Source organism: Chlamydotis macqueenii, chromosome 3, assembly GCF_036417535.1.
Source record: "Chlamydotis macqueenii isolate bChlMac1 chromosome 3, bChlMac1.mat, whole genome shotgun sequence".
NCBI classification, from domain to species: Eukaryota; Metazoa; Chordata; class Aves; order Otidiformes; family Otididae; genus Chlamydotis; species Chlamydotis macqueenii.
Window position 1 is genome coordinate 91,898,010 of NC_141558.1, and position 27,559 is coordinate 91,925,568.

Here is a 27,559-nt window from a genome sequence, read left to right on the forward strand (position 1 = left end):
ATTGTGACTTTTTTTCCGCTATCAGATTAATAACATTTTAGAAGAGAAAAAGGCCTTTCTTTTGTGTGGCTTACTTAAAGTGGATTTCATACGTACAGATTCAGTCACCACACAGTAATCACTTGTTGCATCAGTTGCCAGGCTAATTGTGCTAAAACAACTAGTGCAGCAATGAAGAGTGTGTGCGGACTGTGAAAGATGAGCACGTCTGACTTCTGCCTGTCTGTGCCCGTGGGGCAGCAGCTAAACAAAGTGACTGCACTTTTGAACCTGAAGCACAAGTCCCTCCAGTTCACTGTGTGCAGGAATAATACATTTGTTATGATAACAAACTTTCATTTCTCTGATCAGTTCTTAACCTGCCAGCAACATCAAGACATCATAAGAAGTTCAAATCTTACTGCAGCTGTTTCCCTATCACAAGCAGCAATCCATAAGCCATTGACCTTTCACTTGTCAGTTGACAAGAACAGCTCTAGAAGCTACCAGAGTGTGACAGCATGTGGGCTTAACTTAATTGGCATTATTGACCTAGAAAGTAACCTCTTTCTATAGCTAGCAAGAGAGTAAGTGATAAAAAACACCACTAGTTTTTCCACACATAGATGTATGAATTGGATCGTTAGTCTTTATTTAAAAGACATACGATCAAGTTCTACCATGAAAACATGAGGAGAGAGAACTACTTCATTTCCAGTATGAAAAAAAAAAAAATCTGACAGGCTTAGAGATTCCTGCAATGATTATTGCATAAGAATGTGGCACAACGCAAATTCAGCCCACACACATAATCACCTCAAGATCCGACCTTTTTAGGGGTAAGATCAGCACATGTCTGACAGGTCTCTTACCCAGCTGCTCATAGAAGGGTGTATGGGTTTGACTCTCAGGGATCTAGCAAATGCCTTGAAACTGTTTTGAAACTGGTAGCATTCCAATGAACATCAGTTTTTCTATAAACTGCTGCCAAAGGTTTAATTGTACCAGTGCTGGCATAATACCATAATAATGCACATTGTTTTCTGTGTGTTAGGTCGTAAGGCTATCAGTAATGTACCCTACAAAGGGAGGAACCAGAGGACTTGAATCTTGCATGAGGCATGAAATTCTGAACAAACACAAAAGAGCTGCTTGCAGAGAAGAGTAAACTCATTTAGGCATATTTTGGATCAAGCGAAATAGAAGCCTGGGAAATTTAAGTTGAAAGAGACTGTGAAATCTTTCTCAATTCATTAAAAATTTTAAGTCTGAAGATTTACTCTGTAGTATCCTTTTCCATACACTTTCCTAAATCATCTTCACATCGAAGTACATTTTTAAAAATTGATTAAATAGAAGTTAACCTCTGACACCAAGGATTGTTAATACTGCTTAGAGCTTTCTCTTTTGCTGCCTCAATGAAATGTTAACAACTCATCACCTGAAAGGACTCTGAGGACAGTCTTGTATATGTCCTGATTCATCCTTTCATAGTATAAAACTTAAAGTGCACGTTTAAATGCTTTGTTAAATTTACATCTCCAGATAGGTCTAAGGCTCCAAGTACTCTCAGCTTTTCTGAAAATCCACTGAAACCTGCAGGCAGCAAAGCAAGCTTTGAAAAAGAAATACTGTGTTCAGATCTTAGCATCTAGTCATTAAGTTGATACATCCCTTCCCTCCACTTCAGTTTAGCTTAACCAATGCTACAACGCATCTTCCAGTATATTAGCTGCATTCCAGGTAACACATCTTAAAGAGAGTCATTTATCTCATTCCTGAAGAAGAAAGCTTCTTTTCTGCTACTTCTGTTTAGGCTTGATTCCACTGGAAGCATTTAGAATTGCAAAGTACTCAGCCTTCTCATGAAACTTAGTTCTCAAAATGTTGATATCAGTTTAAATGCTGACAATAAAATTAATATCACTGAAGTTGCACATATTCAGGTGAACTATTCCACTGATCATTTGTAATGCTATCTAGAAGCCAGCTTACTTTCTGAATGCTGACTAACTGACATTGCATGAGGTTATGAGGGCTCAGGCAAAGAAATAAGTCACTGTACCGAGTCATAACAGCTGTCCACATGCACACACATAGCCTGTGGCAAATGCAAGGTAACAATGATTTATCTTATAATCACTTTTCTATAGCTAGAGTCAAAGAAACCAAATCGAATTATCTTGAACTTGCCATAAACAGGCATTCACAGTTAGCATGTATTAGTAAGCTTCCTACAAAGTTACCAAGCTGATTGTGTGTCTGAGTCCTAAGACTTAGATTAGGCTAGAATAGCCAAATAGAAGTCACTATGCAAGGCTGAATGCACTATGCAAGGCAAATCTACTCAAAAGCTACACCATGTGTTCAGAAGAGTTCGGTGGTACAAAACAAATGCAAGGTATTGGCTATTACCTGGTCTAAAAATGCACTGAAAATGTGCAGAAGTAAAAACAAGGGAAGTACCAATAGAGTGATGTTGCAAGAAAAGCACTTCTAGACGGCTGAATTCCAGCTGGAAAAGGCTCGGAGCCTTGCACTTGCCTAGGAAACGCTTTCATTTCATTCCTACAAGCAGAGATGTTGATACATTCTTCAGAAGTCAACAGTATATCCTTTCAATGCCAATACCTTGCAAGACCTGGACACCAGGCAACCTCTCAAGTCAAAAGCATAACAATATCATGTTCCTCTTTTCCTACAGAGAAACAGCACTTAGCCTCAACTTGCATGACAAAAACTTCCACCTTTGCAGTGAATTGCACAAACCATGGCCTAATCCACCATCTCGCAATGTAAGTTATGCTGAATTGCATTGCCCTTTGGCTTTGTGTAGCTACCTTCCCCTTTTCTGTCCCTACTATTAATAGTGCCTTGCAGGTGTTCTTTCTTTCACAGTACCAGCATGGAGATGTAGCAACAGCTAATTTCACAGTTATCAGTGCTAATGGGAGCTGCCATGAAATTGTCTCATTTCCAAAGGAGTCAGTATGCAGTCGCTAAAGTGAAAAGAAAAATTAAAAAAATATCCCCAAACCAGGTAGTTCTGCTGAAGCTATGCATCAGCAAGAGTGACCTCTCTGCAAATTTAACAAGGCTGGTCTTTCTAATCTCTGTCACAATACATGAACACCTGTCTTACTTTCATGTTAATAATAAAAATGTCCTGCTGAGGTTTTAAAATTATTTTATGACAGCAACCACCATCATTTTAACAGGAATACATGAAAAGAATTCAAAAGGTGCTAGAAGAGCCTTCAAATGAGACCACTAGCTGGACAGAAACAGTTCCTTCCTGGCCCTGAAGGTGAATGCCTTAAGGCATAGGTTTGATTGCCTTATTACCTTAGTTTGCATAGCTACAGTTGTTATTAGCAGTCATAAAAATCACTCAACTACAAGGGTTTTACTTGGAGGCTACTTCCTGTGGCGAGTTCTATAGGCTGAGGAGATGCAAACTTATCCTGTGTTGTCTTCTGTTTGCTCTAGATTTACTGCCCTCTCAGCTCATGAAAGCAAGAAGAGGAGGAGCACATTCACAACTGAACACCAAATTAAGCTCTGTTGGTGCATACCGTAAACAGCATGAGAGAGCCGGGCCTCTCTGTGTTCTGGTCACCTTTCAATGGCACAGCATTGTGAGTATCAGTCTACACACTTGCTACAGCACTCTGCTGAATGGGATGGACATTTCTTGCACAACACTAAACATGTTCTCACCCTTTTACATATACTCCTACTCTACTTCTATTTTCCAAGCAAAATGCAGTTTTGCACCATCTCGTTTCCTGAAAATTCTACCATGTTTTCAATCCAAATTGTTTGTTTTGTTGGCCATTTTAAATCTGCAAGTCTTGAAGGGATCCAAGCCGAGCATGGTTGACCAGGAGAGAGATGAACTCCATCACACTAGCTGAAGCTGACCTAGTATTTAATTCAAATGCACACAATGATCTTTCCCCAGTATATGTAATCTCCATTTTGGTCTGCAGGAACCATCATAATCCATCTTCAGTGTGACAACTTTACAGTATAAAGATCATACTCCCACTTCTCGCCTTGGGACCCTTCTACGCTGAGAACTTTAAGCATGCTGATTGTCCATTCTTAGCTGGAATTCAGTGCACATTCACTTGCAGACTGAGTAATTGATCCCAATCCCCATCTCTCCTGACCAGCTGAATAAAGTCAGATGAAGAACAATATTTTCTCCTCACCATTGATTTTAGATTACTCCTCTTTTTGACAACGTTGAGACACACAGTTCCTTTACTTTTCCCAGATGGCATTGAAAAAAAAAAAAAAATATATATATATATCCATGATCAGTTTGGAAGACAGGAACTACAGACATGCATATTTTCAAAACTGCACAGTTCTGAAAAGTGAATCATAAAGCAGAAGAGGCATTGGCTTTAGTCTGGCTGTGCTCTACAGCCCTTTCTGAAAAGGCAGGAGAGGGAACAATCGAACATCCATAACCTGCAGCAATAACTAATGGCAACCATTTCTCTAACAAGGATATTCTTTCAAATTCCATCAGTATATCCTATCATGAGAATTCTGGGTAAACAAATAACCACTTGATTCATTAAGGATTATTTTCCTTCCTAAAGTAAATAAATTTAAAAAAAAAAAATTATTTTCCTAAATAAAGTAAAACAGAACTCAGATTAAACCAAGGATAGACTCCATACAGCTTTAATGATCTTGTATCAGCCATTTCCTGGCCAGAAGAAGGGTTGGAAAAGACAAACGACAGTCATATGCAAAGTCTTATGCCTCTTACTACCTAATGTGTTTAACTTTGGAATGCAGTGCGCACAGCAAATACTGCCAGTTATTTACTCTTTACTCCTAGGTACACTTTGTGTATATTTTCAAAGCAAAATTTGTTCACAGTACATACACAGCATGTTCTTCCTGGTTTTGTTATAAATTATTGCCTATCTTTCTAGTACATTGATCTCAGGTAGACCTGTACTTTGTGAATCATCTAAGGCCCTTGTCATTTTCTCAATTGCTGCCTCCTTCTAGGCTTATTATTTCCTAATTTTTACCACTAATGTTTGCCAATTTTATCCTTGCTCCTTTACATACTCTGATTGCTTTTCCTGTTGGTAGCCTAAGAGACGGGAGAGAAAAACAGAACAAACTACTTGGAAAACTTAAAAGATCTTAACGGTCAAAAGCCAGAAGGTTAAGAGAGAATATCAGCTTAAGAAAATTTTCTGAAATTTTCAGTTGTTGAGTCTTATAGTTACATTTAGTTCTTCCTCACAAAAGTCAGTGTAAATAACTTTCAAATGGCACTTATCTATTTATTTTTTCTTCAAAAAAGAAAAACCACAGCAACAATGAATATACACTTTCTTCTACATAGGACACAAACAAAGACAAAAAGTCATTGCCCCAAGGAGTTTGTACAGTAAACTAAACTGGCAAAATGCACTTCACTAGGGTCTAAAAATAAACAGTGATTAAAATTAGTGCAGGAACTCTTGGTTGATATTTTTATAAGCAAACAGCAAGATTACATTAACTGGTCCCTTGGGAATAAAACAGATTTACAGTAGATTCAATTAAATGCAAGAACAACAAACAGGCTCATCATCTGAAATGGTGCCTAACTCTAGTAAACCATTCTGAACTGTAATAAATGCCTCATGGTTATCTTCAGTTTTCATTTTGACTTTCAGCACTCTACAGAGAATTTTTATTTGCACAAAATGCTTTAGATCTTTCCCTTTCGACTTGTTTACTGAGTTTGTCATCAGAAGTTACTTTATAATCAAAGCCTTTATTCTATTTTAATTAATTTTTAATAAAGCATCATGGATTGATTTTCTGCTCCATAGGGACATGCCAAAAGAAGGATCACTGACTTCAGGTCAGTGGCAGAGCAGTGCTGTAATTTGTGTAACTGAAGAGAAAGGTCTCGCGTGTCTCTTCACAGGGTACATTGTCAGCATTTACTAAGTTATCATCCACAGTCATTTACACTAGGATAAAGGGAATACAGGACAGTCATAAACTAGCTCCAAAATGCAGAGCACTATGCCATATGTAGGATAACAAAGAATCAAGCCCGAAACACTTTGAGAACTGCCACTTAGTGTGTATTCTTAAGAGAGGCTGAAACACTCCCCCTTCTACAACATTAGCTCTCATAACTTGATGTACTCCGATTCTTTGACTTCCTTAGTATCAGCAGAATGGCATGCAGTTACTAAAAGCAAAAAACATGATGATGCTCTGCCACCAGTGGAGTAAACTATTTCAGATAAGAATCTATCCTGAAGTTTATCAGCAATTTCCTTCAGAAAAGCAGCACAGGAGTCTTTCCTAGAGGAAATTAAGTGGAAGAAAAAGATATATTTGTCTGTGTATACGCATAAATACATGCACACACAAAAAGAAACCACACCAAGCATACCCAAAAAATCAGAAGTAGAATGACTATATTTATGCATTAAACCTTAAATTCAGGGATGATTCTCCAAATACTTCCCACCACTAAGTTGCTCTGCTGACAATGGTCACAGCAACAGAAGCCACATAAAATGAGTGCATTTTACCCTATGACCAACTCAGAGGACTAGAACTCCAAAATACCCATTCCTGCACAGTGTCCCCTACAGACAGTGGGTTTCATGCACGCAGGGTTCAATCCTAACCAACAGAAATATTTATGAATCTTCAAGGAATAAAGTATACAGTATTCAGTCTCGATTTTCCAGCAGAATAGTATTATGGAATGTTCCCTTGGAAGAGACAGAGCATTGTACAAGGATGACAGGATTTTAGTATTTGCTGGAACTACTTTTATTTGGAATTAAGGAAGAGTGAACAACAAGGGAGATGTATCCTAGACTCAGAAGCTTTTCGAAATAATAAGTTTCAATGATACTAAAACCTAAAAAACTTCAGAAGTCAATTTAAAACTTCTGTAGTCTTGTTCTTTCCCAAGGGCATGCTTTCAAGTGAATCCCTCTAATGCAAAGCCTTTTTTTTTTTTTTTTTAAGTTTTTTTCTTTTCAGAAAGCACAGTAGCAGCTTGTTGTAAATGGTAAAGTGTGTGAACTCCATGTAGTTGATAAAAATTCCAACTCAATTCATATTTGAGGATAACAAACAATCAGCTAGCAAGATATTTTTAGTCAGTCTACTCTGATTCCAAAGTTCTTCCAAATTGTTGTGAACCTTTATAATTTTTCTGCTTCGTAATCCGCTCTGATATTGATTCTTCCAGGCAGGGACAGAAAAAAAACCTAACTGCCACATTTTAAATGACAAAATGACCCATTGTACTCAAAGAGCAGGTTCGGGATCATCTAAGGAACCTGAAGGTGCACAAGTCCATGGGTCCTGATGAGATCCATCCGCGGGTCTGAAGGAACTGGCGGATGAAGTTGCCAAGCCACTGGCTATCGTATTTGAGAAGTCATGGCGGTCTGGTGAGGTCCCCGATGACTGGAAGAGAGGGAACATAACCCCGATTTTTAAAAAGGGGAACAAGGAAGACCCAGGTAACTACAGGCCGGTCAGCCTCACCTCTGTGCCTGGCAAGGTCATGGAGCAGATTCTCCTGGAAACCATGCTAAGGCACATGGAGAGCAAGGAGGTGGTTGGTGACAGCCAACATGGCTTCACCAAGGGCAGATCGTGCCTGACCAATTTGGTGGCCTTCTATGACAGGGTGACGGCATCAGTGGACAAGGGACGAGCAACTGACATCTACCTGGACTTGTGCAAAGCTTTTGACACTGTCCCGCACGACATCCTTCTCTCTAAACTAGAGAGACATGGGTTTGATGGACGGACCACTCGGTGGATAAGGAGTTGGCTGGATGGCCGCACTCAGAGAGTGGTGGTCAACGGCTCAATGTCCATGTGGAGACCGGTCACGAGTGGCATCCCTCAGGGGTCCGTGCTGGGCCCGGCCCTGTTCAACATCTTTGTCGGCGACATGGACAGTGGGATAGAGTGCACCCTCGGCAAGTTCACCGACGACACCAAGTTGTGTGGTGCCGTCGACACGCTGGAAGGGAGGGATGCCATCCAGAGGGACCTTGACAGGCTGGAGAGGTGGGCCCGTGCCAACCTCATGAAGTTCAACCAGGCCAAGTGCAAGGTCCTGCACCTGGGTCATGGCAATCCCAGGCACAAATACAGGCTGGGCGGAGAATGGATTGAGAGCAGCCCTGAGGAGAAGGACTTGGGAGTGCTGGTGGATGAGAAGCTTAACATGAGCAGACAATGCGCCCTTGCGGCCCAGAAGGCCAACCACATCCTGGGCTGCATCAAGAGAAGCGTGGCCAGCAGGTTGACGGAGGTGATTCTGCCCCTCTACTCTGCCCTGGTGAGACCCCACCTGGAGTACTGTGTCCAGTTCTGGAGCCCCCAGCACAAGAAGGACATGGACCAGTTGGAGAAGGTCCAGAGGAGGGCCAGGAAGATGATAAAAGGGCTGGAGCACCTCTCTTAGGAGGACAGGCTGAGAGAGTTGGGGCTGTTCAGCCTGGAGAAGAGGAGGCTCCGGGGACACCTGATAGCGGTCTTCCAGTACCTCAAGGGGGCCTACAAGAAAGATGGGGAAAGGCTGTTTAGTAGGGTCTGTTGCGATAGGACGAGAGGTAATGGTTTTAAAATAGAGGGGGGTAGATTTAGATTAGAAATTAGGAAAAATTTTTTTACGATGCGAGTTATAGAACACTGGAACAGGTTGCCCAGAAAGGTGGTGGAGGCCCCATCTCTGGAAACGTTCAAGGCCAGGCTGGATGAGGCTCTGAGCAACCTGATCTAGTTGGGGATGTCCCTGCTCCTTGCCAGAGGGGTTGGACTAGATGACCTTTGAAGGTCCCTTCCAACCCTAACCATTCTATGATTCTATGATTCTAAGATGGCCCTTTTTGTCCTGAGTGTAACAGAAAAGGTTATTTTGTCAGCTCTTTGCAAACTGCATAGCACCAATCTCAGGCACATCCTTACACTTTCCTGTACATCTGCCTCTTAACACATAAAGCACAAGACAATAAAGCTTGCTTCCTTCAAACGTATTGTCAAGGTTTAGTTTTGATGCTTGAAGTATTTTGGGTCCTTTTGCAGGAATGGACTTTCAAGTCTCCAAAATATTATACAGTTAACACTCCAGGTCTCTTTCAGCTGACTTTACCTTATATGTTTCCTGGTAGTATTTAATTTTTCCCCACCCCATGTCCGTGCAACATTTCAGAAGTCCTGGGAGCAAATTCTGTAATCACCTAAGCACAAACCCATCTCTACTACAGTAAGAGTTGTGCCTACTGACAGGTCCTTTGGCTTTCTGTAGTTCCATCTATGGATTCTCTAAGAAATTACGAAGAGCTATTTCTACTCAATGTATTCAAATTGGGCACAAGAATACTAGCAACAATAGCACGAACAAAAAACTTTTTTCTCACAAATGATATAAAATTGTCCAGCAGATAAAATGGGATACTTGGAAGCAATCAGTTGTTTCTAGTATTTCTGTTAAGCATTTGTAACTAATAGGTGTCCTCCCACTCTTTCACACTCAAAAGGAAACCAAGCCATAACGAGCCTACACTGTCACATGTCAAACCACCTTTACTGGAGAACATACGAGGAGTAAGGTGCTGTATTACTCATATTCGTTATATCATAAAATGCCTAGAGGCCCCAGAACTAATGGCCCCCTGTACCAGTGTCAATTGTCCTTGCTTCAGAGACAAAGCATTGAGGGGACAGGGAGGAGAGGCAATTACTCACAATGTACGATTAAAGTAATTGAGCAGTGAATTGAAAAGGAAGCAGAGAAACTCGCATCACTGAGCTTGGAAAAAAAATCTTATAACCTATATAACCTGCACATACATAACCCCCGTCTCAAGCCCCTTTCCAGAAATCTTGATCTAGCCATAGCTATCATCATGCCAAGTATCTACATTTCACCTACTTATACAAAAATGGTAATAAATCTTGATAATAAATCTTAAATGGCTACTTTTAAAAGGATCTTTACAAAGTGCAAGACAACACTCAGGAGACAATCAGCACTACTACTTAATCCTGACTGCAAATGGCACTTTCAGGCATTTAGGATTACAGAGGCAGAGACCCTTGTGATGACTGACTAGGGCAGAGAATAATGAAAAGCTGGTAACATGAGAACTAGATTTTTCCCTCCAAAGCACTTATTTATGTGAAAAAACAACTTGATCATTTATTTATGGAATCATTTAGGTTGGAAAGGACCTTTAAGATCATCGAGTCCAAACCATTTATCATTTACACCTAAAAATTAAAAAAAAAAAAAAATATATATATATATAAGCTTTAGGAGACTCTTTGATGCTCTTGTAATTTGTCAGAGAGGCCTGGTGGCCAGGAACCCTTAGCTGTGTTGTTCTCCTAAGTCACTTGCATAGTAGCTGGTTGTATTATTTGCTGAACAGGACAAAATGATAGTTTTGGTTTACATTCCTTCAAAGCATAAAAAATCCAAACCAAACAAACAAAACCACACAAGCTTGCAAACTAAGCCTCAGTTAAACCTGCCTAGCATTGCAAGACTCTTCACAATGACTTTCACAGAAGCTGGTTCAAATGTAGACAAAGCTTTCGGAGCACACTTTCCCTGTTGGTCCTGTCTGTGACCACTGCCATGATATGTGTGTATGGTGCAATTGAGAATCATGTCACATCCATTGTTACCTCCTGCACGTTGGAAATGAACTTCACACAAAGTCTTCAGGGATCAAAAAGACTGATCAATTAAGAACTAATGATATCTCATTACTATGCATTTTCTTCTGATGTGTTCTGTATAATTTCTTCAATAATGCCGGAGCTAATTTTCCATCTTCTATGCTGCACTGCAGTTGAAGTTTTCTCTGCACTTGTAGAGAAAATATACAAGAATAAAACAGATTATTGTGGGTTTGGTTTGCATTTACATCCAGCAACACTGCCTACCTCCAGCAGCCTAAAACCTGTCAGGAAGAAAAGCAATAAACCCTATCTACCAGCTGTCTCTTACAGGAAAAAAAAAAAAAAAAACACTCTATATGCTTTAAAATAGAAATCTTTTTCAAAACTAGGCCTAAATTCTGCTTTTAGTAATAGCCTTGACTTTCTTGCAAAGTAATAGATAGAGCAGTAAAAGGTGTAAAGAAATTGCAGAATTCACGTCACAGGTGTGTTTTATAATTATCCAGTGACACTAAGCTGCACTCATTATAGACCAATGCAGCCACAATGAAGTTCAGGAAGCAGAAGTGATCTTATCAAGTGTAGTTCCAACCTTTAATTCTTTTTCTGTCTTTCCCATTCTGTCTTAGCCAAAAGCCCGTGCATAAATTTAGCCAGGTATTCAATAAACACATACGTACACCACTTTCACAAATCCAAAAAAAAAAACCCCTCAAAAATTTGAAGTAAAGCATGACAGACATGTATTTGGTTCAAAGACTTGTCAAAAGAAACACTTCACCTGCACTCCCACCCATACAACAATTACCTTGTACTGGTTGCAGCTTAGTTACTTGACGCTCACATCTACCAGTCAGACTGGCTACTTTTTTGGCTTCTTAAACCAAAAGTCCTCAGATACCTTAATGGCATAAGTGATGGTGACTCTTGTGCTCCCATACAAGGAAGAGCTACAGATGCTCCTGCTGAGATTTGCTAGTGACAGTAAGTACAATGAGCACCAACCAACTCCTTGGAAGATGACAGCTCATTACCTTCCCTTCCCTTTCAACCTTCGGAGCAGTTCCAAATTCAGCTAGAGAGGTTAGGTGGGAGTGAAACGTGAAATCCAATTTCATTTCTCCTCAAAGCAAGGAGGAGGCTGGACAATCAGCCTTCCGCTTTCATTTGTCAAGAGAAGCAGTTCCAACAGACTCCTCAGCATGTGGTCAGACCAGAGGTGTATGGAAAGAGAAAGCTTCCCCAAACACAAGCCCAAACGAAAGTTGAGCCCACTCGGAGTGCAAGTCATCATATTCACTCCCATCACCACAGCTGTTCTTACACTCTGGCTGATCAGATCATACAGGGTTGATGTTGGTCTCATTCTTATCTGTATTACACGAATGCAGCCATGCCAACTGCAAAGCAATTATCCTGGAGTGAGACAGAAGAGAGCCTAGCCTCAAATGTATTTTATCTGACAACACCTATCTCTCAGGTTCACAACACTCTGAAATACAAGTGAACAACCAACCACTTTCACTCAGATCCACTGAATTAAAGAGAGTTGTCCCAGCAGAGAATTTGATGCTCCATTTCTGACATCATTTCAGAAACACTTTAGAAGAAAGCAAACAATGGTTTTACATTATAGCTGTGTGGAATCACATTTCAGAGTTGCATCAGCCTCTAGTTATTTATTCCTTACTTCCCAGATGCACAGCATAGCAAAGAAAAAGACTTCGTCAATTTATTTTTTGCACAGTAATACAGTTCTTCATATTTAAAAGCCAAAATCTTTTATCTGAGCAAAATCAAAAGTTAGAACAGGATTTTACAATAACCAAATAAAAAAACAACATTCATCACATCGTTCTTAAATCTACCTTAATTCTATGTCTCATTTATGTAAAACAATGTGAGAAATAAATGTCTCAGTCAAAGAGACAATATATTGATTTGTGTCTTCTTGAGTAGGACCCTTTGGGAAACTCCTAAAAATTCGCTAATTCTTTTGTCATCCCCTCCTCCCCTTCTACATCTCAGTTAGAATGAGTTATCCATGGTTTTGTACATTTCTATTTTCTTTCCTCTTACAATAGAAGTTGAACAATAGCAAGATACAGTAGGAATATCAGCCACAGGATTGAATCTTTATACAGATTTAAAGACCAATGTATCAATGATTCAACCCAAGAGAGTGTTTAGAAGCCATGAATCTTCACACACCTGAACAATAAACAAAAAAAAAAATTAAAGAATTTTGAAATGTACATTTACATTGAACTCTAGTAACGTTGATGAAACTGTTGGAAAAGCACTCTCCACTAATCTGTTCATCACAGGCCTCCATCCAAAACACAGCACCAGTCATCTGGTGTTTATCCTTCACCAGGTTCAGGCTCTAATCTAGGCTCTCTCTCCAGATGCCACTCAAGGGTCGCTTTTAGAACAGAGGGACAAAGAATCTGAGAGATGACTAAGTACATCAGTACCAGTCTCCCAGTCAGCCCAGTTACACCTGTGCTGGAAAGCTTCAGTGGTAGTTTCAGGAATTCTAGTCCTTAGCTATATATTGGATGTATTTAAAGGAAATCTCCTCTGTAGAATATAAGGTACCAATTGCCTTATCCTATACGGAAATTTATCTCGTTTTTTTAACTTAATATCAGAAATAAGGGATTTTTTTATTGCCCACATACATATAATCCTTTTATAAATTTTCCTAAGCTCTTGGCCTCAATACTATTTCCAAAGCAATAAGTTCCACGGAACTGTACATTGCATGAAAAGTATATTTCCTCCTTTCACTTCCAAACTGGCTGTCTTTTAACTTAATTCTCTGTGTTCTTGAACTATAAAATAAAGCAGAAGTTGAACATTTTTCTCTCTGATTCTGTGACACCTAATTTACAGCGTGGGAAACAAAGGGACAATTTTGTGCTGATGCATCAGTTTTTCTCCCTCTTCCATCCCATCTCTATGTCATTTTTCTCCACTGTTAAAACATCTCCCCCCCTCTCAGTTTATACTTTTGTTCAATGATGCAAGCAATCAGCACAGCTATTATTTCAGAAAAGAAACTAGTCTCACACATGGACAAAATCCTTAAGCTACAAAGCAGAGGAGGAAACCAAGACTCAAAATCCTCACTAATTGTGATCTTCTGGCTTTTGCTAATTTACAGGATTAACTCACTCTTCTAATAGTCCACAGATTTCTTCCTCACATCACAGCTGAGTCATGGGGTTTTCATACTCATAGGATAAGCCTACTTAGCTCTTTTCAGTCCATGGGATACCCTTTACCTCTTTCTTCCCTTGGTCACCTCAGGATCATGAAGGGGAAAAGTAATGACTTTAAGGTCATTAAGCTATGCATAAAAATGCCGCAAGAGATCAAATCACACCAGAGTAATGCAAAAAAGAAACCTCTCCTACAGTTGACATAGACTTCACTTTCCCCTCTTGATGATATTTGAGAATCAGTATACAATCGGGCTGTTAGTTGAGGGGGTGGACAGGATGAATGAAATACAAATAGCCAACTCCTGTAATATACAAATTGAATGATCAAACAATCATGACAAAATGTCAGCTGATGACATACATCGACTTTAGTAGGGTCATATTTAATTATTAGTGATGTGGTTTAAAAAGGCTTTTAGTCAGTGGAAAGCTACTTCAGAGATAACAGCTAATGCATGGGAGATAAGGGCAACAGAGATAATTAAGCAGGGATATAATTTCAGTGCCAATGAATGTGTTTGACAATCTGTTTCTTGGCCCAGTCAAACAAACTTTGGAAATAAAATTCCTGCACTTTCAGTCTACAGTCTCACTACAGAGTTACTTTGTTGTTAGAGTCCAGGCCACAGAATGAAAAAAACACCTCACTGCAAGAGTTTGCACACGTTTGTTCAGCATCATCATCATTCATGAGCTCACAGTAATAGGAACAAAGTTTTCTACTTTGTTCAGGGAGCCATCACACTCCTATTCAGTGGATTTCATACATTTTGTGACTCAACTGCTATTGAAATATAGGCCATCCAAAAATTTCTGAGCCAAAACCTAACTGCAGAAAGGCAAAACACCTCCTACATTAGTTATCTCTGTGTGTGGTCACTCAAGAACATTGTACTAGAAGAGAGTACACAAATCTCCTTTTCTTTTGTTGCTAAGATGCTTTGGCAAAATAGGTCTATAATTATTCCATGCTTCCTAGAGCCAGAAGACACCCGTTAGTCTACAGACGGAGGAAGTAATTTTATTTCTGTACCTTGCATTATATGCTTTAAAAGCTACTTATATTACCCTGGCACTGTTGTAGCCATCATTAACATTTTAGCTTCATCCTGCTGAACACTTTAAGAAGCAACAGAAGCAGCAGCAAGTGGAAGAGAAATAAATTAGGCAACAGAGACTTGGAAAAAACACTCGGAATCAAAATCCTGGATGGGAATATCCCCGACACAGGCACTGGCTCTGTATCTGAACTCTCCATCTTGCACCCAACTCTAATGATTACCAGTCTCTTTTTAAAAGCCTGTGCCTGAAAGAACTGATGTGTTATGAGACAGCCGTGACCTAAGTAAACTCCAAACAAATCATTCATCACTGCCGAACTCCAGAACAAGCTGGTACTTTCTCAGAGAACAGTGTTCTTCTAAACACACATTATACATAAAGAGGAAACAGAAAGCACATACTATAGGCTTTCATCAATGGTATACAAACAAAGCCTTTGATAACTCTCTCAATAGGCTTGAGATCATTATGCCTGGGGCCAAGAGGCTCTCAATAGTTTAAGATCTCATTTTCCAAACTTTTGGTCAAAAGGGTCTTTTTAAGTGCAGAGGAGAAAGGAACACTTTCTCCTTGAATATCATTATGTTCACAATACCCCTACTCTTGCACTATCTTTTTCCTTACCAAATTCAAACTTCACAGCCTTAAGGTCTGGAGCAGGAGGTGCTCACCCACATCAACAGTCACGTTTTCTGTTACCCATCCTTCCCTTCCATGGCGCACATTGTTCCTCAAACAGTTGGCTTTTTCCAGTTCTCTGGTTCTTTCTTACTTTCCTGTCACTCAAATTTAACAAACATGCTGTGCTAATTTTTTTTTTTGTTTTACCTTTTTAAATAATCTTCTGTAGCTCACAATGCCATTAAATGACTTTTGCTTTAGAGGCACATCAACAAGTGAGAATCATGCAGTTTATTTAGGTTAAGAGAGCGGCCATTCTAAAAAGGAACAACTACTTCTAAATAATGGAGCACTTTTACTCCAGAAAGTGTTTTAGCATAACCAGTTTAATCTAGTCACTGTTTTCAACTCCTTTCCCTTTGAAAGCAAACCCTAAATCAGCCTGAAGTACTAAGGACTCAAACCTATTTTAATCTAACTTATTCTTTAATGTCATGTTTTTGTTTTAGCTACTTGAGCAGTTTTGGATAATAAAGCAATAAAAATGTTATATATTCAATTTATTATCACATTCTGTATAAAAATTACGAGAAGCAAACATTCCATCAAGGTATCTGGACTGTTGGCTCCTACATTAGTACCTCAGGCCGAAAGGTTTCTTTTTCTTTAGAAGTGTTACCTAATAACCAGTAAGCAGCAGAAGTGTGCTTAACACTGTGGTATCCTGTAATTTGCATTAGCAGCTTCACAAATAATTACAGCCCTTCTCAGGTAAAACCTCACCAATTTAAATTAGTCTTCTCTGAGCGGGGAAGGATTGAAATCCCTTTAAGTGACAGAAGCCTTTACAAGTGTTAAAACACAGCCTGATCCGCAGGGTATACAAATATTACCTGCTGATGACTGAAAGAGCACCATTTTCAGACCCTCGATCAAATTCTATTGAATTTTGGCTGGTACTTTCCTACATTTATTCAACAGAAAGAGGTCACTTTTACCCTGACCAGGTAACCACTTTGACATTCCAGTGTTTGTAGGAGGGTTTTAACAAGCCACGCTTTTTGTTTAAGATTAATTGATTCCCTTTCCCTGCCTTTGATCCCTTGTTTTCTAAGAGGACCCCTTACCAGCAAAACTTGATTCAGCCCCTTACAAGAAAACAGCATTAGCTGTTCATTTGTGAGCCAAGCCTAGGGGACACTACAGGTTTTTGAAACTAGATCTTTGCTTCTGTCTAGTGAAGGGGTGGCTAAACATGGAATCACATAAAACAGCGCCAGTGGGGACTGATGGGGTCATCTACACCATCTCCTAATCTCCAGGTGGGATCAGTTTTGCCTAAAAAAATTCTTAGCAGCTATTTCTCTAACTTATTCTTAGGACACTCCATTGATGAGTTCCCATAACGCCTCCATGAAATTATTAGAAAGGTTCTTTTACACTTCACATGGATCTCCAGTTAAAGACATTATCAGTACTTCTATTTTTCAGGCTGCAAACACATAATAAATTACTAAATCTGATAGTATATAAATTCATATTTGTTTTACTTACACCTGATAGCAATTACTCTTTCTGCAAACATAGGTGAATAGTGGCATGTAATTTAAGACTTGCCCTACACTACTGCAGCAGCTGAGCCCTACAATATCACAATACTCATTTTAATTTTTCTATTTCCCCCCCCCCCCCCCCACTGGAATTGAAACAAAAGTTGTCATTCATTCCCTGTAACAAGGTCCTAATTTTAGGCATTCTGGAGGGGAAGATCCTAGGAAGGGAGCAACATCCTTGAACTTGCAATAGTAGGAATACTTTTTGTGCCTAATATTGCTATGAGTCAATTCTGAGACACAGAATGCCACTTCCAAACTCATGTTTTCTCTTTTCAGTGATACTTCAGGAAGAAAATACGGTCAGTTTTCAAGGTACTCAACCATTTCTGTCAAGTTATCTAGACTGTCTAACAAAAGCTAATTTACAATGGGAGGTGTCTACAACAGGCGCCATTAAGTCTAGAGCCATGAGACAGACTTCTCCCTGGACATCAGTTTAACAAGATTATGATGTAAAAGGGTACTGTAATTCTGTGTGAAGTGCAAGGCTTTTTATTCCAATAAATTATTTTCTATTCCTCTTAGCTGATGCACAGTGAGGTTTTTCTAATCACTGTTCTTAAGGGAAGGCAAGAAAGTTTAATACATACAGACACTACCAAGTTAGTAGCTAGAGCCTCTTTTTTACTTTACCTTCAAATCAAGAAGGGTTCTAATTAAGACGAGACAACAGATTCATCTTGTTAGTGCTCATTCCTAGCAGAGTTCTGTAACTGTAACAGTAAACGCATAAGAAAAAAAAATATTTATATGGGAGAGGGATCTAACATGTTCTGAAAATATGTAGCAAATAAGATTGGTTTCTGTACACAAAAGCAGAAGAAGCAAAGCTTGCCTCTCCCTACTACTTCAAATTACAAATAAATTACTTTTCAAAGTTTTTCTTCTTACTTGACTAATTCCCAGTCTGACACAGATACTACATAACCAAACACTAAAATCCTTTCAACATGCCTAAAGACAAAAGCTATCATTATTATTCCTTGACTGGATAATTAAACGTGACACTTGAGTAAAGTGAGAATTTCAACGTTTGAAGGTTGCAATCTTAAAGAGAGTATAAAATTTACTATCAACACAGTCCATCACAAAACAACATTGCTAGGCTTGTTTGGGTTTTTTCAGTATTTTTGCTTTTGGAGCATTGGGGGTTTTTTTGTTGTTTTCATAGAAGATGAACCTAAAAGATTGTGATTGCAATAAAGCTGATTTTCCTAATACAAATCATAATGATTCAATTTTCTTAATGTGCATTCTTTGTTTAGGTTTTTTTCTTAGATTAAAATTAGATTTTAATTTTTTCTAGATCAAACGATGATCACATACTGACCTGCTTAAATGCAACTCAAGTTCACTAGAGCATAGATCCACAAAACTATGAAGTCACATATTTTCCAGATAAAATAACTGTAGTTCACTTCTGATTTTACAAAGTCTTCTTTGGTGCATGACAATATCTTAATGTTTATGAGTAACATTGCTTTTTTCTGGCTGCAATGTCAGTTGCTCTTGTACTGATAAATGTTAAATATTAATTTAGGGACCTATCTTGCAATCTTTTCGTAACTTAGTAGAAAGACCAACTTCCAAAGATATTTATGTGCCTAAGGAAGCCAACAAGGATGGCTGGAAGAACTCTAAAGAATAAGCTTGTGTTGCAATCTGTCAGTGCTTGGGCACTCAGAAAATCCCACCACCTGCAGCTAAGTGCCTCAGAAAGCCCACCTCCTGTCATAAAAGCCCCTTCTGTACAAGCTGGTGTGATAGGTTCTACAGGTGTGTACCAGAAAGAGAAAGAAAAGAACATGCTGAGAAGTACATGAAAATCTCCCCAGAACTACTAAGCTCTAGAGACTAGTAGACGTGCTGAATCCATGAGAACTAACAAAAATCAAAACACCAAGAATCAGTCCAATCTGCAGAAGGCCACTAGCATCAATAAGAATGTATGCAATTTAGAACACATTAAGAAAGGTAGTGCCCGCTATAATTAGACAAAGACTATAGGATCACATGTACATACGATGAACCAAAGGACCCTCTGGGTACTTCCTGAACACCCACCCAAAAGTCAATGGTGCATCAGTGATACTTTCCACTTGTGAGTAAACAAGTGTGGTTGGCCTCCCTGCTGTTGTTCCAGCCAAGCATCATAAGCAAAAGTGTGAACTGTGTGAGGGAATAATTGCATATACTGTGTGAACAGTTATCTGCTATTAGTAACAACAGTTTGGTTCTATTATTAATCAAACAGCTGAATTAATAAAAAGTGTTCTAAGTAATATTGGTTGTGTTCTGTCTCTCCCTCAACTCAATCTGCTATCAGGGGAACGGGAATTTATAGCACTCCTTGTCCAGGTGCTCACTACATGAATGGTTCTATTTCTCACCAGGAGGAGCAAGCGGTGTTAGCATGCCCATGCAAGCTTTGATGAGAAGAAAACTAACATGTTGTTTATTTTAAAATACTTACTTGGTAGGGATATAGAGTGACACCATTTGTTCTTGACAAAGACCAGGTGCCGTCAAGGTACTGATGAGCCTGGATAGCCACAGAGTTGAGAACATTGCCATTGCTGGGGCTGGTGGCCATTTGAAAGCTGACCTTGGCTTGGTGTCCAGGAGAGCCATTTTTTTTCTCCACCCCATTGACAATTCCTAGACTGTTGGGTTTTCCACTGTGTTTGTTGGCAACAAAACCTGTATAATTAGATGTAGCATAAGGAGCAGGCACATATGCCCAGTCCCTGGGCTGCAGGCTGCCCATGTGCCGGGGACTCACTAACGTGGGGATATTGGAGAGAGGCGGGGGAGAGCCTGGTGAGGCATCGTAATGTTCTGAGTTAGCGGCCTGCTCTAAGGTCAGCACCATCTGAATGGCCTCTTGCTTCAACTGGTTCAGGTGTGTGGCACAAACATCACATCTGTTGTCCTTCTCATTCCATGCCTTACGAATGGTATTGGGAACTTGAAGTTTGTCATGAATCACCAAAGAGAAACCCGGGTCCTAAAAAATCAAACAGAGGAGGGAGGGGGAGAACAAGAGAGAAATGTTTAATCATGGCCACCACAGTGAAACATTATTACTGCTGATTGTGCATTTCAAAAGCAATTTATGAGATAAGCTTAGAGTGCAAACAAAGGCCATTAAATACAGTCAACATATGCCAGCAGCAGAGAGGAACAAAAATGAAAAACTAGATTGTGTTGGAAAGAGAAAAAAATCTTTTACATTTACTGATAAATGGCAAATATTATAATTCCACTGCAAGCTTCAGTGCATGGCAGAGAGAATGAGTTAACCTGCTTCACACCACTGCACCTAATTTCTGGCTTGAATGAAATCTACTCTTAGTTACACAGGTGAGATCAAGAGCAACTCCACTACAACCAGTGGGCTTGTAGCAAGGTTCAAAAATCCATCTACTCATCAATGCCAGCTTTTGGTACTCTGGAAGTACTCTGCAACAAAAATGTAAAATTTCAAAGCCTGCCTATAAAGATAAACTGAAAAAAGAGAAGTACCATCACACTCCCAAAAGCCTTTCCAGAATTCAAAACAGACAGATATTTGATAAAAGTTTTCAAGAGCTTTTCAGCATTTCATTTACCAAGGATACACTTTTCAGCCAGGAAAAAAAAAAAACCCTTTTCTGTTAATGAAATGTTCTACCACTATTTTAGGTATCTACTGATAATGTAAAACAAAACAATAATTTTACTTAGAAAATAGAACACATTTAAGGTCAGTAATTTGTAATGAATCATTTTCTTCATGAAAAGCATAGTTTTGGTGCAAAACCACATGATCAGGTTTAAAAAAACCTCTTGCATCATATGTTTTCTCATGGGTATATCTCCGAATGCCAGTGGTGCTCTTCACAGAGCAACATGCCACCCTGGTGTGACTACAGTCAATGAATGCCAGCCTAAACTGCAAATGTTTCAGTAACTTGTCAAGCCAAACAGCAGTCTTAGCAGGGGCTCACCACCAACTTGCCCAGTTCTTAAAGTATTGTGCAGTTCTAGAAATGCACAGCAATGATGTGCATGTTACACACAGAAAAACAATGACAGTTACGTGATGGAAATATTTCTTGTGCAGTTACATGATGGAAATATTTCTTGGAAATTTCACACCACATTTTTGTGGTTTTACAGACCAGGCAGGGCAGACTTAAGTTTTGGGGACTTATTGGTGGATTTTTGTCGTGGTTTTGTTACTGAGGGGGGGCCTAAGGTGGTAGCTTATGACTACTTAAAAAGATTTACAATCAGCGGTATCAGGTTCCTGCACCCATCCCTTGTCTTTGTGTCTTTATCAGCTTTAGTAGCAAACTGAAATCACACAAATAGACACCGCCCTTATCAAGCAATTTGATGACCTCCATGCCATCCAGGACAGATAAATTTCTTGTCTTGATAGCTTGGCTGTGCCAGGAAAGAACAGGTAGGGGGTATAATATTCATTGGTAAAGGGTGATATTCATTATGATCCGTCTTTATTATATACTCAAGCATTTTATTTTCACTGTTTAACTACCGTGAACAGCTCCTCAGCATGCAGTGATTAATTGATTCATAAATCATGGTGCCTCTTTATGCACAGCAGCAAAAGAGCAGTTCTAGCCCCAGAAGCCCAAGAGAGTCATATAAGCTGATGGGAAACAACAGGAGGCTGAGATCTGATCAAGCCTCAAGTTGGTCACTTCTATTCTATGCACAAAGCAGGTCAGAGCATCAAAGTGTGCCAGGAAGGCAGGAACTGGATTCTGGACCAACCCTCCCCCCCTTAACCTTCAGGAAAGAGACTAATGGAAATCGGGGGCGGGAAACAGGATGCAAAAGATGTCAAATCTTATTTCCCATCCGAGACCACAACTAGGTCAACAGATCACATCAGATATAGGCACCCCATCCATGATGTCAGGTACACAGGGAAAGGACTCTCTACTTTTACCATACTGAGCTAGACAAAGCTACCTATATAACTGAAGTGAGGTGTGAGTCATCTTTCCAGGCTGCTCCATGTCAGTCCAGGAAAAATCCTTGCCAGCTCTTCCTTCAGCTAGCTGATGCCACAGAGCTAGCTGTGTTCTTTGGAGGTTAACTTCCCTCAGGCAACTGGGCTTGAACCCAGGTAATTATACACAGAGTTCAGATCCAGCAGCAGTTCAACATGGAAATTCCTGGATACTATGATAGATATTCCAAGGAAATAAAGCCTTCTCTAAAGTAAGCAAATGTCAGCATGATATAAATATTCAAGTAGCACACCAACTTTAAAGAGTGCTGGATAGCAGTGAATTCAGCTTCATCTCAGTGTTAAAACAAACATCAGATCATTCTCTGAGACAACAATAAACAGAGAGGGGTGGAAGAAGGGAAGGAAGACTGTTCCTCCTCAGGAGCAGAAAAGGAGGAAGACAGGCACAACCTGAATTGATTACTCCCAAGAGTGGCCCTACTAATCTATCAAACTCTGCTAGATGGATAGCTCAACACTGGATCCAAGTCTGGAATAGGAAACAGAAAATCCTACAGGACAGCAAATAAATTTGGAGAAACTCAGGTTCCAGAAAGACATTAGTCACATTTTGTTCTCAAAACAAAACTGTTAGAGTCCAAAAGTTTACTTTCTTATTCTGCACCAGGCAGCTCTACTATAATTTCACAGAAGAATCAGCTGACAGGCCTGCAACACACTTAGCAGGAAGGAGGCCAAAGCTGGACAGTCACTACACCCTTGCCTGAATAGCAGGGAAATGCAGCTATAAGGCACTTTGTTTCAGTATTTCATCTGCAAGCAATCACCTGCACACATTCCCCTAGGAATGCTTATTAGTTCAATAAAAAATATCTTGTTCCATATGAAATACCGATGGGCCAATCTCACTGGATAAGCACGTTGAGTTAGCTGCACTAAGCAGCAGGAGCTGGAAAGATTATACTCACTACTGAAACTTGTGAGGTCTAAAACCCCACACTTCCTGGCAGGAGAGCAGATTTACTTGTGAAATCTGAGGTTGACACTGGAAATCCCATTTATATTTTTGCACTCATTTCTAGTTCTGACAGAACAAAGTATAGTGACACTGAAAACTGAAACAGAACTTTAAAAGTCACAAAAGAGTTTGGTTTGAGTTCAGGGCAAAGGTTCGTGATGGTTTCTCTCATTGCTGTAATGGTTCACCCATCTTTAGTATAAACAGCATTACTATAAACTCCTATGCCTGTAATAAACAAATGAAGGCGCATAAGAGGTCCGAAAGCTTCAGGAGATCAGTCACAACACAGATTATAGCATAAAGGCACAAGGCAAGCAGTGAACTAAACAGAGCGCGCACTGAGCTTTGTTGCAAGGAGACTTTTCATTTTACCTTTGAGTTTTCAAGCTCAAGTAAACACCAATGCCAGCTATGTTTGGTTGTTCACCTTCTCACTGTAACTAGCTAGTAATTAATCCCTCATCTTCGGTCCTGAACTAAAACCCCACACAGGAAAGATAGAAGAGGGAAGGAAGTTTTGTTCTTTAGAGATCGGTCAAAGACAGGCATGCTGAAGAATTCTTGCTTTACCCAGTGAAAATGTACCCAGCAAACAGGCACTAGTTAAGGAATACTGAAGTACACAGACAGCTGTACCAGGGTAAATGCAGTCCTGACCTCAGGGAGGAGGGGGAACAGCAGTACTACATGATCACGTAAGGTAATGCAGAAGCGTCCTCCTCTCTTTCATCTCCCTTCATAGATCTGCCTTTGCTGTATAGTTTTCATTACACTAACTCCATCACTAAGAAAGCAGACTACAAACAGAATGATCCTGTCCTTCCTGCTACCCAGCTTGGTCCCCATCTTCCTCTGAGAAAGCAAACAACCACTTTCTGTGTGAAGCACAGGGCCACGAAGATGATAAAAGGGCTGGAGCACCTCTCTTATGAGGACAGGCTGAGAGAGTTGGGGCTGTTCAGCCTGCAGAAGAGGAGGCTCCGGGGAGACCTGATAGCGGTCTTCCAGTACCTCAAGGGGGCCTACAAGAAAGATGGGGAGAGGCTGTTTAGTAGGGTCTGTTGCAATAGGACGAGGGGTAATAGTTTTAAAATAGAGGGGGGTAGATTTAAATTGGAACATAGGAAAAAAAATTTTTACGATGCGAGTTATAGAACACTGGAACAGGTTGCCCAGAGAGGTGGTGGAGGCCCCATCCCTAGAAACATTCAAGGCTAGGCTGGATGAGGCTCTAAGCAACCTGATCTAGTTGGGGATGTCCCTGCTCCTTGCCAGGGGGGTTTGACTAGATGACCTTTGAAGGTCCCTTCCAACCCTAACCATTCTATGATTCTATGATTCAACACATACATTCACACAAAACTCACAAGGAGACACAATGCAAGCAGGCAGAGCTCAACTGGTGGACAGAGAGGCAGGCAAGAAACAAGGATGAGCAATTTGCTTTTACATGTTATATAGAACCTAGCTGATCCTAGATTTGTGTATAAATACCTCATCTGCATACCACTTTTTTTTTTCCAAACATATAGCAGGTAAACACTAATTAAGACATACTCACTAAGATTTTGTGCACAACTGTATTTGATTTGGTCAACTATAGCCTACGCAAGCTAGCCATGTTAACTTTATGTCATTACTCTACCTCAGAGAAAACTCAACTATACAATGGATCTCGAGACCTTCTTATCAAATTGTGTTTTTCAACACCAATATTATTCATTGCTCTTCAGGGAAAAAAAAAAAAGGCAGTTAATACTAACTAAATCACAGAGGTCAGCTTCTGCTTGAAAATGCTCACATGAACAAACTCATGGAGTTCTTTTGTTTCTGAAAGGGTCCAGGCAGCAGCGACTGCTGGTATGTAATCCATCACACAAAGTGAGGGAAGAAGTAGGGGAAAACAATGATCAAAGTTCTGCCCAGGAAGAAGTGTGTTTTCCAGACTCTCACTCTCCACAGGCAGGGAGTAAAAGAACTAATTAAGAAACATTAGTAAGAGGGAAGCCTTAACCTGGATAAAAAACACATCTTTTTCCATGACTCTGCAAACATCTGTGCTCCAAACACAACCCTGGATGTCCATGGTTTGTTTCTACTTAGAAAAAAATAAAAACCACAACAACTCTCCTCTGTTCTCCTTTCTCTCTTGAGAGTGTATTTTCCAGCCCAATAGAGATTATACTTGTAAATTTACTTTCCAGAGGCACTTGGGCTATTTTCCAAGAGACTCTGCACCCTAACTTAAACATATCCTATCATCTTCTAGGCTACATTTCAGAGATTTGCTGTTTTCAGCATTCCAGAGTCTCAACAGTTGAAAAACAGCTCCTCGCTGTTACAATGGCACCACTTCTGTTAAAGCAAAAATATGTTCAAATAAACTAAAGTCAAGGAAAGTTTTTCCTCAAATAAGCATGGTAGGATACACATCATGACTATAAATTAGTAGCACTGTACCATCAAACTGAGTTGGGAATCCTTGAAGAAAAACCAGTTAGCTTTGCTAAATAAAGCAAATTAAAAAAAAAAAATCATGGGAATTATCTAAGATGGCAAGATCTCCGCTAGCACAAGCAGTGTTTTGCTAAGTAAAAGCCAAAGTTGTGCATAAGCAAGATCAAGGGGGCAGTGAGGTAGCCTCCCTTTTTCTGTTGCTCTGTATGTAGCAACTGATACCTTCTCTGAGCAAGACCGCACTGCCTTGCCCTCTCTGTCACAGAAGACTTCCCTCACACTCAACATGTCTTTTTCACATAAGCCATCCATCACCACCCACATAGGAGCAAATGAAACTATTTCATCTCCTTTGCTAGAAAAGGAGAACATACTTTCCTCTCGTCCTTCTGAAACTCTCCCCCCATTAAGTACTGTTACTACACGTTGGGGAGAGGAGAGAGGAGGCAATTCTGAACTGGAGAGCTGCAAGCAAAGAACTTGGACAAAAGGAGAGACAGAGGGCATGAGGAAAGCATAGCAGAATAAGAAAGAGGCTTTTTACATCAGCTTGTTTCCAGCAAGCCCTTGCAAAGAGACTGTCTTACCAACTGCAGTAAAAACCTCTGCAGCATTATCATATCCCACCTCTTTAACTATTATCATTTTTGTCCCTCAAAGTTGAAGAGCTGCTTTCTGCTCCTGACTTGAGCCTTCACTTTCAAAAATGCCATGAGAGTGTTCCCTGTCCTACAGTCAGTATCTCCTGAACACATCTGCAGGACTACTACTTTCAGGGAGGCAAAATAAAATCTTAATCCTGTCTGGTGTAGCCCTTGCAACATTATTCTTTTCAAGGTGTTTTTTCTTGAGCTGGCACATTCTACTGACATTTGGATTTTTATAATTTAACATTTGTCAGTATAAACCAGCCACTCTGCAGCCAGAAAAATGTGCTCCTTTGATTTAGGCTCTCTGTTTTCTTATCTGAAAGAGACAGAAAGTCTGAGCAAGGCTCACCTTACAAACTTGCTGCAGCAGGAAGCAGAAGAGAGAAAACCCTGGAAAAACAGGAGAATTAAAAATGGGGAAGAGGGACAGAAGAAGGGGAAAAAACAAAAAGTGTTTTTAATTGCTCCACAGATTGGCTTATGGCTCTGATGATGGATCAGTACTGATGGACTTACAGCTGTACACATCTGGCACTCAGGTGTTTGTTAGCATTTGATCACTAGACAGCAGCCAGATTTTTAATTGGGTAGGGAAGAAGAGATGAAATAGCAGCAGGAAAATCTAAATATACATTCAGTGGTGCAAATCCAAGCCTTGCCCAATGAGCTCTGCTATGCAGTCCTCTACAGCTCTGTGGCCCAGAAATCTGTGGCCACAGCGTGCAGAGAGTATCCTGGAGGGAAGCCTCTTCTACAGCTAGATGGCAGACAAACTCAGCTGTTGCTGAAGGGGCAGAATTTATCAGCATCCTTTTTATAGCACAAAGAATAGAAACCGACTCCAAATTGCAGAAGCCTCGTCACTTGGGCTGGGAAAAGCAGTAGCTCCATTCTCTCCTTGCTTTGTATTTTCCTGACTGAATGCTGAAGATTGCGCTTGCTTTCTTAGCCACCAGAGCACACTACGAGCTTGTGTTCAACTAATAGTCACCTTGACCCCACAGACTATAAGCAGTCTTGTGTAATGCATGCAACCCAAACGTACTACAGATGCGTTTTTCCTCAAGTTTCCAGTCACGTCACCGAACCCAGTTGCTATTGCTGCCTCTTCACTCACCTTAGGTCAAATTTGTAGCTGGCCCCAAGTATTGCTAAAATTATATGCTTTTAAGAGCTTACGAACTGTTAGCTTTACCAACGAAATGTTTAGTCTCACTCCTCAC

The 27,559-nt window shown here is 40.0% G+C and overlaps 1 protein-coding gene across 1 annotated transcript in view; it reads right to left on the minus strand.

Annotated features, from left to right (window-relative positions):
* KIF26B (kinesin family member 26B) overlaps positions 1–27,559 on the minus strand; it is a 301,193-nt gene that overhangs the window by 187,586 nt on the left and 86,048 nt on the right. Inside the window, exon 3 of the mRNA XM_086744394.1 lies at positions 19,695–20,228. Within this exon, the coding sequence (XP_086600520.1) occupies positions 19,695–20,228 (534 nt within the window). The remainder of the gene's footprint in view (positions 1–19,694; positions 20,229–27,559) is intronic.